General features: G+C 37.4%; 1 protein-coding gene across 1 annotated transcript in view; it reads left to right on the top strand.

Moving 5' to 3' along the window:
* The window catches only part of LOC118813285 (phosphatidylethanolamine-binding protein 4), a 116,305-nt gene that overhangs the window by 46,226 nt on the left and 51,598 nt on the right, over positions 1-18,481 (top strand). Inside the window, exon 4 of the mRNA XM_036578524.1 lies at positions 4,738-4,836. Within this exon, the coding sequence (XP_036434417.1) occupies positions 4,738-4,836 (99 nt within the window). The remainder of the gene's footprint in view (positions 1-4,737; positions 4,837-18,481) is intronic.

Here is an 18,481-nt window from a genome sequence, read left to right as displayed (position 1 = left end):
ATGTGAAGGACAGACATATAGTTAATACAGTAAGCATATTTTATTGTTATTCTTAAACAATGTAATTATCTGTTATAAGCACTTACCGATCCAAATGGCTCAGAACAATCCAACAACAAAAGAAGCCTCATGCATCTTTTACACAGTGATAGAAAACGCAGTAGCTCACCGAAAGCCAATTCTGTGCGCTGATATTTTGAATCATTCGGAATATTTCGGCCCTCTTTGAAAAAAGTTTGGACACCCCTGATCTAGGATGAACAACTTGTGAGATTGCTAGCGTTAGAAATCTAGGCTTTAGATTTAAGTAATTTAAAATATTTTAATTCAGATTACCAACAGACTTCGTACATATTTTAAGCAGTCCTCTCAATGCTGGCTAAATGGCTCCCCTGACAGCGAGCCTTCGAGTCAAATAACGGTAAGACTTTTTAAACATCTGTATTCCTTCTTTGCCAATGAGAGCTGTTTTTGATGTAGCCTTGTGCTAATTTTCAGATTTTTAGATTAACAAATTCTGATGGCAGTGCTCAAGATTTAGACATTACTTCACATTTCAAAAGATAGCGTTCCAGAGTTAGTGGCTAATGTGACCAATAGCAGGTTGGATATTTTGGTCTGTTTCTTAAAAAGAAGTACTCAAAACTCATCTTGGTGTTTAAACACTGCAAAGTGGGCTTAAAGGGTATGCTGTCATGGCTAAACCTTAAGGTTAATTCTTGCAATTATTTATGCTAATCTGTATTATTTTGTTACTAAACAAAAATAATCAATAAAATATTTTATTTTATTGGTTAATTTTATGTAATCACAAAAATGCCTAAATTCCCACCTGACCCTGTTGGCCTTATTAAGTCCACTGCTCATTTCTATTGCTGGCTTCAATAGTTTGTTAATGGAAACCTGATGTCTTAGGCATTTTGACCTTTTTCCATATACATAAACCAAGCATGTGTTGGATGGAGAGAAATTTACTCAAAATACGTAATCTTGATCTTTAGGTCTTGACCTATAATAATAATAGTATCTTTATTTATAGAGCACTTTTCATACTGGTGGCAGCACAAAGTGCTTTATAGACAGGTGATAAAGCTTAACAGTAATAGAAGAAACTATGAGTATTCATTTAAAATCATGACAATGACACATCAAATTAAAAAAGATAAAAAAAAACAGATGTAGAATTTTAATTAAATGCTTAGTAAAAGAGATGTTTTAAATGTTTCTTAAAAATGTGCACTGAGCTTAACTGTCTTATACTGTTACTTCACTTATACTGTTTTGTGTCTGTGCTGTTATCCGGTGTCGACCAGAGGAGGATGGGTTCCCCTTTTGAGTCTGGTTCCTCTCAAGGTTTCTTCCTCCTGTTGAGGGAGTTTTTCCTTGCCACTGTCGCCAAGGCTTGCTCACTGGGGGCGTGGACCCGGATTCTCTGTAAAGCTGCTTTGTGACAACATCTGTTGTAAAAGGCGCTATATAAATAAATTTGACTTGACTTGACTTAACTGGCTAAAAAAAGTTGGAATTGAGTTTCACAGTTTAGGAGCGTAATAACCGAAAGAGGCCTCTCCACGTTTTCTGTATTTTGTGGAAGGTGTTTGCAGAAGGCCGGGATCTGCGGATCTAAATTTTGTGATACCCACTAAGAAATATCTGACGCACAGCTGGTAATCCTGTCAACTGAGTTTTGATTATGAAAGGAATGGAAAAGTATAATTGCATGTCATCAGCATAGCTATGAAAATTAATATGTTTTCTAATGACATCACCCAGAAGTAACTTGTAACGTGTAAAAAGCAAAGGCCCTAAAACTGAACCTTGTGGGACTCCACAAGAATTTTTTTTAATGAATGATTTCCCAGTGAAACCAAGAACTATCTATTCATTATATACGATATATATGATATATAAACTTTGCTTGAGAGGCCAACCCAGAATTCAAGGTAGTGGGTAAGAATATTGTTATCAGCGATATCAAAAGCTGCATTAAGATCCAATAAGACCAAAATAGAAGGATTTAGTGCATCAACGCTAAGCCTGAGGTAATTGATAACACACTGTAAAAAATGTAAAAAATGATTGTGTTTAGTCTAATAATAAGTTACCAGAACAATAAGCTGTTTTACATTCTGTTAACTTATTTTTTGAAGTTCATTGAACTATATTAAATATTAAAATATTAAATCATTTTACAGTGCATGAACCTGACTGAAACTTCTTAAATAACTTGTTTAATATTAGATACACATTTACTTGTTTGAAAACTAAAAATTTTTTTCTAAAAAGGGTTAGAAATGATTTAGTATGGAAGGATCCATGCCACTCTTTTTTAGTAGAGGCTTCACCAAGGCAGTTTTTAAAGCATGTGGAAAAGCACCTGTTGACTGAGAACAGCTTACAATAGTTAAGACATCATTGTGAACACACTCGAAAACCATCTTAAGGAGAGAAGTAGTAACTGGGTCAAGATCATGTGGACGAACTGAATTTGTAGGGTTTAAAGATTCAGATCTAAGTTTAAAGACTCATATACTATATTTACATTATATTATATAACCTTAACCTTACCCTATGTATTTTTTTTTTACAGAAAATGAGCATTTAAAACTGTAATTATAAGGCAGAAATTTATTTTCTGTTGGCAAAACCATTGATTTTTAATGACCACGGCCACATTTGTTCAGGGATAGTTATTTCTGTGCGCGTGTTTCTGCTGTGCACCTTTGTGAAATGCACCTAAAGTGGTTGCTGATCCAGCTGGTGTCAGAGAGAGAGAGAGAGACTGGAGGCTTCACACCCCCTCCCCTTCTCTCTCTCTCTTACATTTGTTTCCTCCATCTGTCTAAATGCACATTAATTATACACACATATACATGTTGCGTTCTAGGGACAAACACATGCATAATGCTATTTATCTTATTTTTATTTTATTCGCAAATTAAATGCGAATTAAATCTGTTCATATCTGAGATTACAGCACGCTCCATAACAAACTTCTCTTGGTGAAATGTTACAAGAAATTTTGTGATTTGCTCTCTGATTTGCAAGCATGTAATGTATGCATTCAGGTAGAATAATTTGTCCAGTGATCCACTGCATATGAGTAACGTACATATAATTATAAATGTAACGCACTTTAGTCAGTTTGCCTTTCAGAACGGAAGGCTGTAGCTGTCTCTAAGGCAACAGGTCTGAGAACAGTGTTTAATCTGCCCATGGGGGGTGGCAGCTCAGCACGTTCCAGTCAAGGTTTCCAGTGACAGGCTGTGGAGGAGGCACCATTGTTGTTGTGTGTTTGGGTATTACCTGCAGGCACTATCGCTAAAACTTAAAACATCATCCGATTATTAGGCTTAGGGTTGTTTCGGTTTATTGCTTTGTGTCAGGTGAGCAGAGGATTTGGGCTCTGGAGACGAGGGGAAATAAGGGATTTTTTATTTTCATGTTTTAGTGGCTTTAATTCGCATGATTATGATTCATCGTAAGCAGTCTTGGGGTTATTTCAGCAGCGTAAGATAGAGTAACAAAAAATGGTTTACCAAGGAACCTCCTTAGGAAAAGCATTTTTTTGTCCCTGTCTTTATCTCATGCTTGTGAAATAAACTGTGATGGTGTGTTTGGAGGATAGTTTAAGCTGGAAGCTATTCTTTGAGTTTATTATACCTATATTTGTGAGGCTTTACTTCCAAATTTAATTTAGTTATAGATATATAAGCAGCGTGTTTCTCAAGTTTTCAGTTCTTTTCTTTTCTACAGTACCACATCATTGCACTACAGTGTGCTGTACTCATGATTGTCATGTTCGTCTCCTCACTGTGGGGAGGGGCTCTTGTTGCACGGTAACGGCTGTGATTGACAGGCCTGTTTGCCTGAGAGAGGCGTATAATAATAACGCCATCATATGGTCTGGCAGATTTTGGGCTCAGCACCAGGGATGACAAATGTGCTCACGCAATAATTCAATCTGCTCCCACAATTCTCCAACTTTAAGGGGACATGCAAAAGCTGAGTAGTTGGAGCAATTAAGCTGGTCAGTCGTTGTTGTGGTATAGCGCCCAAAATGTCTGCCAGGTTGTTTACGGGAAAGTGTTGTTGTAAAAAGACAGAAAGGAGGAGAGGAAGAGGAAAAAACAAAACTTGCGGACAGATTGAGATGTAGTGAATGTGAGAGGAGTGGAAGATGGTCTGAAAATATCAGCAGCTAATTAAGGCATTTTTTTCCCGTACATCACACATTTTAGATGAGTTTCTCGGGGACACTGGAAGCTGTACTTGAGCCATTGATCTGTCACTGCAATGGGCTCGGCTGATGTGATTTTAGCTAAAATAAAACTCGGTTGAACCTATTGGCTCTCTCCAAAAAGTTGAATTGCAAGCGCTTCTTAGTTTTGTTATTTTTTTCTCTGCTTGTTTCAATAAGCAGAAGATAAAGACTGACCAAGATGGCAAGGGCAAGATGCAAATGTAAGAAACGCTAGCTCTGTAACAGGTGGTCAAAGCAAATTACTGTCTTAGAAACAAAGAAAGGAGAGGTAGATGGGTTTTTTGGTGATGTGAAACAGGTGTAACTAGTGCCATGTAATGAAAACATTTAAATTACTATTTTTCTAAGTTCACTTACCTCATTTCATTATTGTCTCCTTTATTCCTTCATTCATACTCCACATGGATTCCTTTATTTATGCTCAGTACTCTCTCTCTCTCACACTCTCACTCTCTTTTTCTTTATCTCTGTAGAAGAAGAAATACACACTGATAATGGTGGATCCTGATGCCCCAAGACGTACTAACCCAACTAGATCATACTGGAGACACTGGTTGTTGGTTGACATAGAGGTAGGAGACATTTTGGTCACATTTTTTTGTGATGATCCTCTGTAATCGCTTGTTGTCCAAAAGTAGTTACCCTTCAAATATTCACTGAATTGTAAGATTTAATAAGATTAACAAAAAAAAAAAATAGGCCTGTTCAGGTGGGGATCAGATCATCAACAGTGTTAGGCTTAGGATCAGGGTTATGGTTGAGGTTAGGTTATGGTTAGAGTGAGTGCTTAAGGTTAGAGGAAAGTTATGTTGACTTTAATAGATATTTAATTGAATGTAATTTGATGAAATGAATAAAATAAGATGCTGCTGAGTTTTTTTTTTATAAATACTCTCTTAATAAAGATGTATATCCAGCCTTTTTTTTGTATCCCTATTGATTAGAATCAAAGGTAAGTAATCAGTTTCCAGCCATATTTTCCTGTGTCAGTGTAGGTACCACTTTCAAATTCTGTGAAACCAGTTTATGCTTTTGCTGCCAAGTTTACAATTTCATAGTTGCATGGTTCATTACCTTGGGAAGACATCTTTTGTCCGTGACTTGTACTGGATCAACCTCAGAATGTTTTCCATGCTTCTTTAGGCTTCTTATATGGATTTTTGCTATTGAGTTTTGACCCTTTAAAGGACGACCCAAAATGTGGCTAGGTGGATTGTTATTTAACCACACTATTATTGCATAAAAATTGTCTATTTTTATTTAGTTTGTGTCACAAATTGCCTTTTGGACAAGAACATGCATGAATAGGAATACAAGTCACATATCAGACATGTTTTTGTCACTACACTGATTAATCAAAACAATAATAAACTCTTACCAATCCCAGTTGTACTCTGAATAAGTTTGCGTGGAAAATATTACGGTCCATCCAACAATAAAGGGATCATGATGCTTCTTCAATATTGCGATAGAAAATACAATTTCACCCAGAAAGCGCTGATTCCACATTGCCCAATGCAGACATGCATGCGCTGTAATTCTTTGCCAGCAGATTTAAATTGGGCCATTGTTAAAGGCTTTGAATGTATTGTAACATGTTCTGTTTAATAAGGTTACATACTATGTCATTTACTATGTAATTGTCAGCTGTGAGAAGAGAATACCGTAGTATTGAATGCTCAGGCCTCACCAACATTGATCTCACTTATAATGAACAATAAAAGTAATAAATAAACCTTACATTGCTGAAAGACAAAGATTCAGTTCAAAGCATGGACTTGGCACATACAGTCCTGGACATAATGTGCTAAGGAAAAGGTGTCAAAAACACTTTGGTGGGCAAACAATTCCTGGATCGTGTGGACTGTATCTGCACCTTCCATGTGCTTCACACTTGTGCTGCGTTTCCGATGCGTTACATAATGATTGAATAAAAATATCACGTTAGTCATCAGCACTTCGCTGTGCCGGGATGTAGAGTCAGATTCAGCAGGCTGTGTGCATTTGGGAAGCTGCTGTTTGAGCTGCCCAAGATGAGACTCTTTAAATACTACTCAGCATTCAGTCAGTACACACTCTTTTTCTCTCTCTCCCTCTCTCTCCCTCTCTCTCTCTCTCTCTCTCTCTCTCTCTCTCTCTCTCTCTCTTTCTCTCTTTCTCTCTAAACCCCCCTCTCTTTTTATGGGGAACTCTCATTCATACATATAAGAACCCAAACGTGTTCCCTCAAATCTTTACCTAGAGATTAAATAAACTCCCTAAAACGACACTTATCACTTTCATAGGGGGAAGAAAATGAAGTTTGAGGAACATTTCCCCACTCGTAACGCTGGAGTATTTTTTATGATAAGCATTTGTGACAAATGAGTGGGCGTACGTCTCTCCTTCATGACAGCAACAATTGCACGTCGGCTCTCGGGAGCCAAATGCTGGAAAAAAGTGGAGCGAGGGAGCAAGACAGCAGAACGGAGGAAAGATGTTTGTGAGGCCTATACGGCCTCATATGACTTGTTTCTTCCATTTCCTACTGGCTTTAGTTGAAACTAATAATTGATTAACAGAAGAAATAGCTTTAATTTTTTCTGTTAGCCTCTTAAATGGGCAGGAGCCGCCGGCAGGTCCAGACATCCATTTATCTCTCTTTCAACTTAAAGATAACGCATTCTCATTTGCATTGTTTTCTGTACAGTTGCTGAAGAATAAGCCTTAGGATGCAGTAAGCCTGGAAATTTAAGGTTCATCAGCTGGACTTGAAAGATTAATTAGATTTTATTTTAATTTCACTTTGTGTTTAGCTACTTGTTTTCATTTCTTGAAATATGTCTAAATGAACAAATTACTGCAAATGACTTATAATTCACTTAATTTTACTTGGAAGTGAATTTGCCCTTTAACTTACAGTGTCATGTCATCGCTGTCTTAACTAAACCACATATGCCAGAAATTGAAACTTTATTGGGGAAGGAGAAAAACATTGTTAACTAGAATGTACATAATGAGATTTTATTCCAAGATATGTTGGACCATTTTTATTGGTCTGTTCATCATAAAATGTTCTCACAAGGTCAAGGACAGATGGCATTTTTACAAATGGTGTAAAACAAAAAAAAAAAAGAAAAAGCTTGAGATTTCAGTATGACAGCAACAATATATAGCTGTGTTACCATGGAAAATATTCTGTTCTGTCTAAGTACTATAGCACACGAATAGCCTGTCTAAATGCAGTGTCCGATACTACTCCTTCACGGTGGCCATCTCCAGCACTAAGCTCATCTTTCCCCTGCTGCTATTCTCGCTTTACTCTCTCTCTCTCTCTCTCTCTCTCACACACACACACACACACGCACACACAGACGAGTCTCCTCCCCGTCTGGCCAGGCGACACATTGTGAATAAACAAATGTATTTCAGGTGCTCAGACAGACAACCTCTCAATACCCTGTCACTGTGTGGGCGGCGGCATGCCGCCTGTCGGCTCCCTGATTGGCCGGCCGGTTGTGCTGTGTGTGTGATGAGTGGCCGTGGTTGGTCAGAGGTTTAATGAGGCTGGTGGGAGGTGAGTAATTGCTACGGTGACTTCCTCTGACCTCGCTGAAGTTATAATAACGTCCCGTGTGAATGTGTGGAATTAGCTGTCCTGGAATACTCTTGGGCTTCAGGTGCCACACAAATGAACGCTTCCCCTCTCACTCATACACCTTATTTAGAAATCTACCCTGTAATTCCTTTTTTTAGAAATTAAATTACAACTATGATTTGACTTGTTACACCCCCATACAAGCAAATGTAATGTCTGCTGCGTATTGCATGTGGATACCGAAACTTATTGTTTTTAATGTTTACTTTTTCTATTTAGCTCTGTAGTAAAAAAAAAGAAGTTGTGCTTTTACATATCACGCCGAGCACTGTGTTAAAGACCATTGTCTACAGTATGGCAAATAATTGCATACATCATTTGTTTTTCACTTGTGAACCAAAAAAAAACAGCCAGGTATTTGATATTCAGTTGTTTTTTTGTTTGTTTGTTTGTTTTTTTTTCATGAGAAATTTATAAACCACACCATAATAAGTGTATCTGATTATCTGGGCTGGTTGGTGGGCCCAAAGTTTTACTACACACTTCTATAACCTAAGATTAGCTCAACCAGTTTGCATTGAAGTCCCTGTAGTTACTTTATAATAGCACTTAGTATGTAATAAGCCTGAGATTTTAAGGGGTTAATACATAAAAATATTTTTTGCAAATCTCCAGTAAAGCCGTAGATCCTTTTACTAGCTTTATGCTGATAAACCAAGGCCTGACATCTGTCATCTGTTCCAGTTTGTTTGTTGACACATTGTCTTAAATGGATCTAGGGCTGAAACCCATATCTCGACCATTTACAGAGAAACAGTAAACCTGATTTTGGCTTTTATCACATTTATCAAATACTGTAACCTTTACTGTACAGATGTGTACTACATAGATAAGTGCAGTTATTCTTACAGGTGTAAATGCAGGTTAGACTGAAACTAAAATAGTACTAAAAAATATTAATGTGCCAGATGTCAGTGAATAAGAATCAATATCTTTTTATTCGCCAAGCACAAGATATATATTATGTTGACATCGGAAACAGATGTGAGTAAATAGAGATAAAGTTTGTTCTCCTCTTTGTGCAGGAGAGACATACAGCACAGTGCAAATGTCAGAGACCACCTTTTCATTTATTTCGTTTCCAGTCAAAACAGCCGTTAAGTACCAGTTGTTCATTTTCCAGCATTTTTAACAGAAAATTCCGACATTAAAATATAAACTTTTCAGTATTTAGCATGTCCACCATTGACCATTGTCACAGCTCTTATTCTTTTTAAGAGGCTTGCCTTCAGGTTTCACAGAAATCTGCAGGAAGTTCAGTCTTATAGTCTTGTCTTTTTTGGTTACTGTTTCTCCTTCTCATGATCAATAATCCCAAACACATTCAGTGATGTTGAGGTCTCGGCTCCGTACAGTTTAGGTATTCTTGTGCAAATTTCAGTGTTCTAAGCCAAAAAAAGCATTTCCTGTGCATGTGTCTTTTCATTTGTAACAGCTTCTTGACAGCTGCACATCCTTTCAGACCTTCTCACAGCAGAAGGATGGGAAAAACATTTTTTTCAGATGAAGATGGATTTTTTCAGATGAAGCAAGAGTGGAGCTTGATTTTCTCCTCTGTCTCAAAGATGAAAGCTTTTAAGTACTGTTTATCTGATGGGGACGGTTTTGGTGGTGTACCAGGTCTTGCGTAGTTGTTAGGAGTCTCATTTTCTGTGTTGCGTTTAATCACAAAAAAAAAAAAATCAAAACACTAGTTTTAGATACTCCTGTTTTTTTTTTTTCATTTATTTTTCATTGACTTTTCTCTTGATTAAGTATGTGGACTCTCTTGTATCAAATCTCATCTGAAATTTTTCTTTTAGCCATTTTAGATGCATATGATAAAGAAATTTGCGAGGCAGTGAAAGTGAGTTTGTGTAGTTGCTTGTGTGAAAGTGTCTCTTTGCAAAGAAATCACTGGCATGTTCCTCTTCAAACAGCTTTTTTTGGGAGGGCAGCTTTGAGCATAAAAGTAAAGAGTGGACAAATTAAATACTGATAAATTTGGTATTATACTTAGTATTATATTTAATTGGAGGCTTTCATGTAATTATCTTTTAAATATATGTTTCTTGCTTTTTTCTGACACTGAAAAATGAAGAAGTTGTACTTAATGGCTGTTTTGACTGGAAATTAAATAAACAAAAAAGGTGACACCTTGGACCATACACACCGTGATCTGAAATAAAGAGTACAAATGAGATGCTTGTACAGTGATCTTCTAATTTTCTTTCAGCTGGACACAGCTGTATTATTATACTTGTTTTACATGCATAATAGGGCATTGTGTTGCTTTTCAGTATGTTCTTACCATTACATTTTTGCTTAAAATGGACTTAGGTGGTGACTAGGTGTCATCACTAGTACAAATCTTTCCAAGTGATGTAATCTTTACCCTTCAGATTTAGGGCTGCCAAATTTAGGGTGGCCCAAAAAAGCGTAACTGAAGATCTTGGGTTTTTTTAAAATACAGCTTCCTTCAGTTAGTCACATTTTGCATGTGCCATGAGCAAGTGGAACTGGTAAATTCTGTCAGGAATATTTTACTATTGTGCTGTATGTATTACCTTGAAACTGAGCAACTGAGTAACCAGTGGTTGGATAGTGGATCTTAGATAAATCATAAAACATGGTCTGACTCTCTGAAAGAGATGATGTGGGAGTCAAAGAGTCCACTTCCATCGTTTTAAGTCACCCGACCACAGCCCACTCTACAAGGGCTTGTTTCTTGTTTGTAGGCATTAGAAAGTTTTGTTTGTAGGCTTTAGGAATTCAGCAGTGAAGGAGACAGAAATTGTGCACTAAAAAACTTTTTCATTTTTCATACATAAAGTTGACACTTGGACTGGATGCAAATAAAACTGTCCTCTGTACTTTGTATATTCTATATTGTAGATCCACAAGCAATGATAGACATAAGTATCTATGCACCTACGTTTTCTGTTGCATTGCGGTTGGGTATTTTTGAAGACAGCGCAGCAGTGTTGTAGCCTTCTCTGTAGCTAGAAATGACAAGAGGCACTATATATGGTCAAGTGATCATGTCTGTTACGTCAGTGAGCCACACCATAGGAAAATAACAGGGAAGCAGAACACTGCAGCATGTCCCAGTTCTTCACCAAAATATGTATGTATAATTTCAAGATATGTCAGATGATAACGATGTAAGTGGAAACATTTGTTTGCAGTACGACTCTTAAAACTGTAAGTCTATTTGTATAAAGACTACAGTTTTTATTGTCATGCTGTGCTATTTAAGTATGGTTACATAGTTTTGCCATGAATTACAGTTACATTGGGTTTACGTTCTGGAGTCTGACTGTATGCACTTAACTTTTAATCAAGTCCAGTTCCTAGATTTGATGATTTCTTTAAGTGAGCTATGAGTGAGAGATAATTAATATAAAATTGCACAAAAATGCATAGTGACACTGAATTTTTTCAGTTTATTCTTAGCCAAACCCTTGGCTCACATCCTTGATCAAGAATCTTTACAACAGACAGGCCTGTTTTTGGCTCTTCGGCAACAGAAGTCTTGAAACACGAACGCTGCAATAGTAGTGCAGCAGTATCTGCTGCGATGTTCATTCACTGTAACATTTGGTCTGTTTTTTTTCCTTGTTTGATTGTGGTCTTTCGGTAAAGGACAACTGCTCGCGTCGAAGTAATTAATGGTAGGCAACAATGCGTGCGTAGGTGTTTACTTTGTTGCTGCTAGGGATACTATATTTGTTGATGACATAAGTAACTTGGCTGTTTTTCTGTCTTCAGTAACCTTTCTGTTAGAAAACTCTAGGCTAAGTTACAGGCTGGCTGTGCAGCTGTTAGCAGTTCTGGTTGGAGCTCTAATTGAATATAGTAAAGCTGGACTCAGGCATTCTACTTTTAAATTTTTTTTTCATATGATGGCTGTGGTGGTTTGTTGATGCATCTTTACGCTAACATCTGTTAAAAAGTCTCATTCCTCATTAGTTTACCTAATGTGCACATTCATTCATTCATTCAATCATTCATTCATTTTGCGATCTCTGGCTTAGTTACTCCAACTCATTTGCTATTCCATTCAGTTATTCTCTCTTTGTATCATTACTGACCTTTTCCCCTATTGGAGGTGTTTTCATCACTGTATTTACACCATATTCAGCGATTTCCTCTGCTTGGCAGATCTTGTGCAGATGGACCCTTTCTCTCACTTTCCTGCCAACACGCCACTCACAATCAGCTCCCAGCCCGAGCTACCACTCAAGATTTCTGGCAGTCATCACTAAACAGAAAACCCACTCCAAGCATTTCCCGTGTCATTGTTCATGGCATGTTTTTCCTTGCTAACAGATCACTCCGTGCTCTTCAGCTCTTTGTCCACTCTGCATCTGGAACAGTTACCATGCAACCACTTTTAGATAAGGTGCTTCAGTTCTTACCTGCTCTGAGGTTGCTGCAGTTCTTTTCTCTGCCACTGTCATTTATACTCTGATAACCCCTTTCTCGTTTTTTGTTCTCGTAAGAGTGCCTAGCCTAAAGAGACTGTTGTAAGGTTCAAATCTCTGGGGAAAATATTGCATGGTGATACTGGCAATTTACTGTTTTCTTTTTCTTTTGTATGTGTTGACTACCACTTCCAGCAGAGCATCACTCATTCATGGTGCTTTAAGGAACTTTAAAGACTTTCTTGGCTTTTTGTTAACTTTGCACTTTTTCATTGTTCATAAATTTTCACTAGTACTCATGAAAGAAAACTGATTCATAAAAGACATTTTGCAGAAACAAGTGATTTTAAATCAGCTACAACTATTTCCTGTCCTTTAGAAATTTTAATAAACTCAGTCCTAAATCATTATTACCACAGTTTCATCTTTTCTTGATTAAGACATTGTGTTATCCTATTAATTGAATACATTTAATGACACATTTTTTCCCTTAACCCCTCAATGAGCGTGAAAAATCTCTTCTTCACTGTCTGCATTGATTGCACAGCTCCAGCGAGTTGCTTCTTTATTTAGTCTTAGAGAGCAGTTTCAGTTTTCCTGCTTGGGTCTTCAGTTATTTATTTATTATTGTTAGTTGTTTTATTAATGTAATTTAATATTAACGCTAGTTATCCTAGTAATTTAATACATTTTATGTCGCTCTATGAAAAATGTAAACATTAAAGAAACCAACAAAACCACATAACTCTGGCCAAAAAGCATTTTTTTCCCTCAAAACCCTCAATGAGGTTGAAAATTCTCTTCTTCAGTGTCCGCAATGTTTGCACAACTCCTGCGTGTTGATTCTTTATTTAGTGAAACAAGAATTGATAATGAAGTTATTAATTCCAGTGGAGCAGATGGTGATGAAAAGAGGAGGCTTTAGGAGCTGAGATGCCCTCCTAGTTTAGCGCCCGGCGTGCCTGACCTGCTCAGGCTCAGAATTCCCTCTTGCTCTCACACTCTCTCACTTCAATCATGGACCATTACCAAAAACGCTCCCCAAACAGCTTGTTCTGCCTCTAACTAACTTTCCCTCCAGATTGTCTTCCTCCTCCCCCCTCCTTCCTAGTACTCCTGTCTGTTTCTCTCTTTTTGTCTTGCTCTCTTGTTCTCCGTCTTGCTGCGATACCTTCTCTCTCTGTGTCTCTCTCTGTCTCTCTCTCTCTCTCTCTCTCTCTCTCTCTCGCCGAATGCAGATGTTCTTGTTTTCCATGTTGACAGTAATGAAGAGGAAGAGGAAGAGTCATTAGCAATGGAGAGGAGTTACTTATGTAAATAAACTGCTAGGTGAAAAATCCTTATTTACTTTTTCACCCTAATGGTCCACCCACAGATCACAATATTGTATCATTCAAGAGCAGAAGGGCCTAAATTAGACAATCATTTACAGTAATCTTGCACAGGAATTGAACATTATTACTTAAGTATGTGAATACTTGAGAAGTTTTGTGGTGAGTAAGGTTGTTAAACTGACTATAAATTATTTTTCCTTGTGTTTGATCAGTTGAGTCTCTAAAAGTAATTTACTGACTTCACATTAGCGTTTGTTGAAGAAACACTAATGGATGTTTAATTATCCATTTTGCTGCTTTCCGGTCTGCTTTAACTGGCTTTTCAGCATAGACTGATGCTGATCTTTCTACCTACCTATACCATGTTGTTGTGTCCCTAATGTGCCACTCCACTATAGTATTATTGCGAAGCTGTTACAAAGCTTTTTGTTAAACTAATTCACTGAAATTCAGAAAGCGCAATACAAACACAGCTGCCACTGAATCTCAGTTGAGAGCAGCTGTCCATCCAGAGGTGCAATTGAAGCAACTAGACAGGAGGCTTTGTTTTACTCATCTTGAGCACACACACATACACATGCACACACACACTCAGACACAGAATTGTTTTTGTATCTTTTCAGGATGTGAGGTCATACATATGTTACACAGAATTACACAGAAGCATCGATAACTAAATATAATATCAGTTTTTTCATCAGCAGAGATATTTTTTCCACACCTCCAAAGTTAAGTCTTAGAAGTTGGTTGCGTTTTCTGCTTCTTAAGATTCAAGTAATCTCAGCACATTCGTTAATGTTATGTTCTGGGCTCTGGGGTGGTCAGTCCATTGTTCCAGCAGTTTTTTGTTTGATAAGTACAACTTCTCAACAGTGTTCTTGGGTTAGTTATCTTGCTGCAAAATGAATTTCTTCACAATTAAACATTTTTCCAGAGGGTATTGCACAATGTATTAAATGTATTGGTGTATCAAATTTTGTTTGTACTTAGCAGCATCCATGATGCCACCAATCAATAACAAATCACCTACTCCAGATATTGTTATACTTCCCCAAATTTGCACAGATCTTCCAGCATGCTTGATTGATGGTTGTAGACATAGGTTCAAGAATTGTTGCCTGCTTTGGGGATTTACCTACTTCTGTTACTTCCAAAGATCTCAACGGCAAACACATTAGTCAATAAAATCTTAATCCTCATCTCAGGAGTCCAGTTTCAGTGTTTTAGTACATATTTTCTTCTTTTTTTTTTGTATTTTCTGTGCTCAGTAAGGGACTTCTTGACAGCTACACATTCTTTCCGACTCATAGCGCTGAGTTGTCTTCTCACAGTGGAAAGATGGACAGAAGCACCAGCAGATTTTTTCAGATTTAAAGCAGGAGTGGAGCTTAATGTATTAAATGTACGAGTATATTTATATAACAATAAGATTTCCTAAGCCTATTTCTTATTTTTATCTTTAACTCAATAAACAAAAGGCAATGGTTTTGTACCTTCAGTTTTAACCAATGAAACATGGAGGTTTTGTTTCTTTTTCTTTGTTTTCATATTTACTGCGGACATTGTCCTGACAGTATATGAAAACACACAGACACGCACACACACAGAAGGAATCCTGAGTGGGTCTTGACTTGTGTTGCTCCAGACGTCCACACCTACTGCCCAAGACATACACTCTCTCTTGCACTTTATTTCTCTCTCTCTCTCTCTCTCTCTCTCTCTCTCCCTCCCTCCCCCTGTCTCTCTCTCTTATGGATTTTCCTCACAGATCGCTCATTGACAGGTGGGTGTGTGAGTGTATTGCCGTTTCTCACTTCCTTTCTTTGGGTCATTGTGGAGCAATTTGTCAGTGGGCTAATCACTAATCACTAACAGACACAAAACTCCACAATACTACGATACTCTTGAGGGGGAAAGGACATAGAAAGAGAGGGTGTGTGTGTGTGTGTGAAATTGTCCATGTGTATGTTTTCGTGCTTGAACATATTCTGCACATGCACACCTTAGGGAAAGAGTCCATCCGCTTCACTGCAGCTTGGCTCGCAGGACAGAGCAATCTTCAGGACACTCAGTCACACACAGAGGAAGTATTGTGTCTGGTGTTAAAGCAGCTGTGTTTGTATCTGTACCTTGTCAGAACACTGTCCTGACATTGTAGGAAAACCAGAGAAAAACAGGAGGTACCTAGGAGGTACCAGGGGTTCCCAACCACCAGGTCATGGACTGGTACCCAGCCTCAAGAATGCACCAATGAGTGAGGGAAGTAACTCGGCTCCAAAGCTGAACTTCATAATTGTTAATATAGTTAATGTTATTATAGAAGTATTCTTTATTTTAGGCTTAATTCATATTACTAGAATGTTCATAAACAATATTTTTGTAATTATAAATAGACCAACCTGTGTCACATCTGTGTATGGCCTTGTGCAGGTTGCTCTAGACTGCTTTATCTGATGGCTTGCTTAAGTGAAGAAGTCAAACATGAAGAAACCAGCAAACTATTTACTGGGTCTACCAACCCTGAACAAAAACACATGGAAGACAAGAAGAAGAAAAAAAACATAAAACATCATTTTACAGAAATATTATGACGGCTCCAAAAAACAAAAATGTACTGGGGATGACAATGCCCCGAATCCATTGTGTGTGGTATGTGGGGATAAGATAGTGAATGCAGCCATGAAACCGTCCACTTACTTTGTTATTTCAAGACAAAGTATTACTCGGCATCAGCAAGTGTGTTAGCACCTAACTGATATAATCATTTTGTTATGGATACCAATAATAAATTTAAGGAGATAAAGTTATTGATAACTACTGCTATAATCCAATCTAATTTTATATGGACTAATTTTAGCTTACTTTTTTTGATAAGCAGTGCTTTACCGACTGAAATGATTGTGTCAGTTCCCAGTTTTCAAATATGTTAAACTAACATAAGCTGTTCAGTTGTTGTAATTGGATTCACTGTTTTCCCTGAATTTTTATTTATAACATTTATCAAACCTTTATTGGTGTTTTACTGGAAGGATTTCCACCGTTGCCAGTAAATCTGTGATTCCTTAATACGGCCTGATTTAACAACCAAATGAAATATTGGTCAGACTCAAGCTTGCACATTTCTGCATCTGTGTGTATGTCTTTTTTTAATAGTTTATTTCTCTGTGCCGCTATGTGTCTCTGAGTACACTCTGAAGAGTGCCTATAGGGATACCCCGCTGTAGCTCTGCTGCTTGTCCTTTGACTGCTGATTGGATTAAGTTTTTCTTTCTCGGAGGGCTGTGCTTCTCTGGAAAACGGCATGTCAAACAAAATGTTTTTCTTTTGTGTGTATGTGTGTGCTGAAGAAGCTGTTAAGCTTTGTAAGTGACTCCTGGCCTGCTCTGTAAGGTCACTGACAGGGAGAGAATCTGTAGGAGTTTGTTATGCCAAGTCTTACTGGGTACTGCTACTGTTGCTTATTAAAAAAAACATCAAGGTGCTGTTTAGTGCTGTTTACAGTGATTGTAGCCTTTTAGTCTGGCAGTCCATTGAATACTGTGTGTGTGTATTTAGTCTTTTGTGTTATCCAAATGTCCTCATAATGATAGAAAAACTGGTCCTTGTCTGAAAACATGCTGTTTTTTAACCTTGCAGCTTCCTGGAAAAAAAGATGAAAGAGACAAAGGATTTCTTTCTGGTTATTGAAGTTTAGGTTAGGTTTACTGTACTGTGCAAAAGTCAGAGACCACCCTTTCTTTTATTTCATGTCTGGTCAAAACAGGCATTAAGTATGTTATTAATTTTTTCTTGAAATATTTCTGAGAAGATTATATATAAGATAAAGGGGGTTTGTCAAAGAAAAATAACTGAATAAAACAGGTCCAAAAAATTATTAAAATATTCAGACAGAACAGGAGTCCTACTCACCGTACAAGACGTGGTACCACCAAAACTGTCCCCATTAGATAAACAGTACTGAAAGCTTTCGTCTTTGAGAGGTAGAAGAAAATCTAGCTCCGTCCTTGCTTCAGATATGAAAAAATCAACAGTCAACGAAAGTCAGCAGTATGCATCTGAAAGGTGTCAAGAAGCAGTTCTTAAACAGTTTTTAAATTTTTTTACAGAAAAAATAAGATTTGCAAATCAAGCAAAGCTGCTGCTGTTTTCAGAACAGTGGACTGGCCACCTAAAGTCTAGACCTCAACATCATTGAATGTGTTTGGGATTTCTTGGATTATGAGAAGCAGAAAATGCTAAAACCAACTTGTACGACTGAACATTGGATGTGTGGAAAAAAATCCTTACAGGTATCTTTGAAAAACAAAGGCATATGCAAATTACATCTGTAGTAAAGGCAAAGACTGGACATGTTAAAGAAATATGTAATATATGAGGTTTTTGAGATTTTTGTGTTTAATATGTTTTTTGTTATTTTCCTGAAAAGTCAATAACCAGTTGTTTTACTGATAATGAAATAAATGAAAGATGGTCTCTGACTTTTGCACAGTACTGTACACACATTAAAGCTGCAACATGCTAAAATCTAATGTGCAAATTAAACAGTAACTACACTCAAATTTGTATGTTGTCAATGTTCTTGACTCAGTCTTAAATTTTTTCAGGTAGCTGCTCAACCCCAGAAGAGGCCTTAATCTGATGGATATTATTTTCATTATAAAGATCCTGAACTAACTACGAATCACCAATTAAGACACAGCTAAGTGTATGTGTGTGGGGAGAGAGTGATGGGTGTAGACACACCGTCAAACATTTCATTTTCAAAGCTGTGCAGAAAACCTCGCAAACACACTGTGACCTCACACACGTCTGCGAATCCCCTAAATGTGGAATTAAAACA

The sequence above is a fragment of the Colossoma macropomum genome, unplaced genomic scaffold, assembly GCF_904425465.1.
Source record: "Colossoma macropomum unplaced genomic scaffold, Colossoma_macropomum, whole genome shotgun sequence".
Lineage (NCBI taxonomy): Eukaryota > Metazoa > Chordata > Actinopteri > Characiformes > Serrasalmidae > Colossoma > Colossoma macropomum.
The sequence above is the reverse complement of the archived record's forward strand: the minus strand, read 5'-3'. Positions and strand labels throughout refer to the sequence as shown.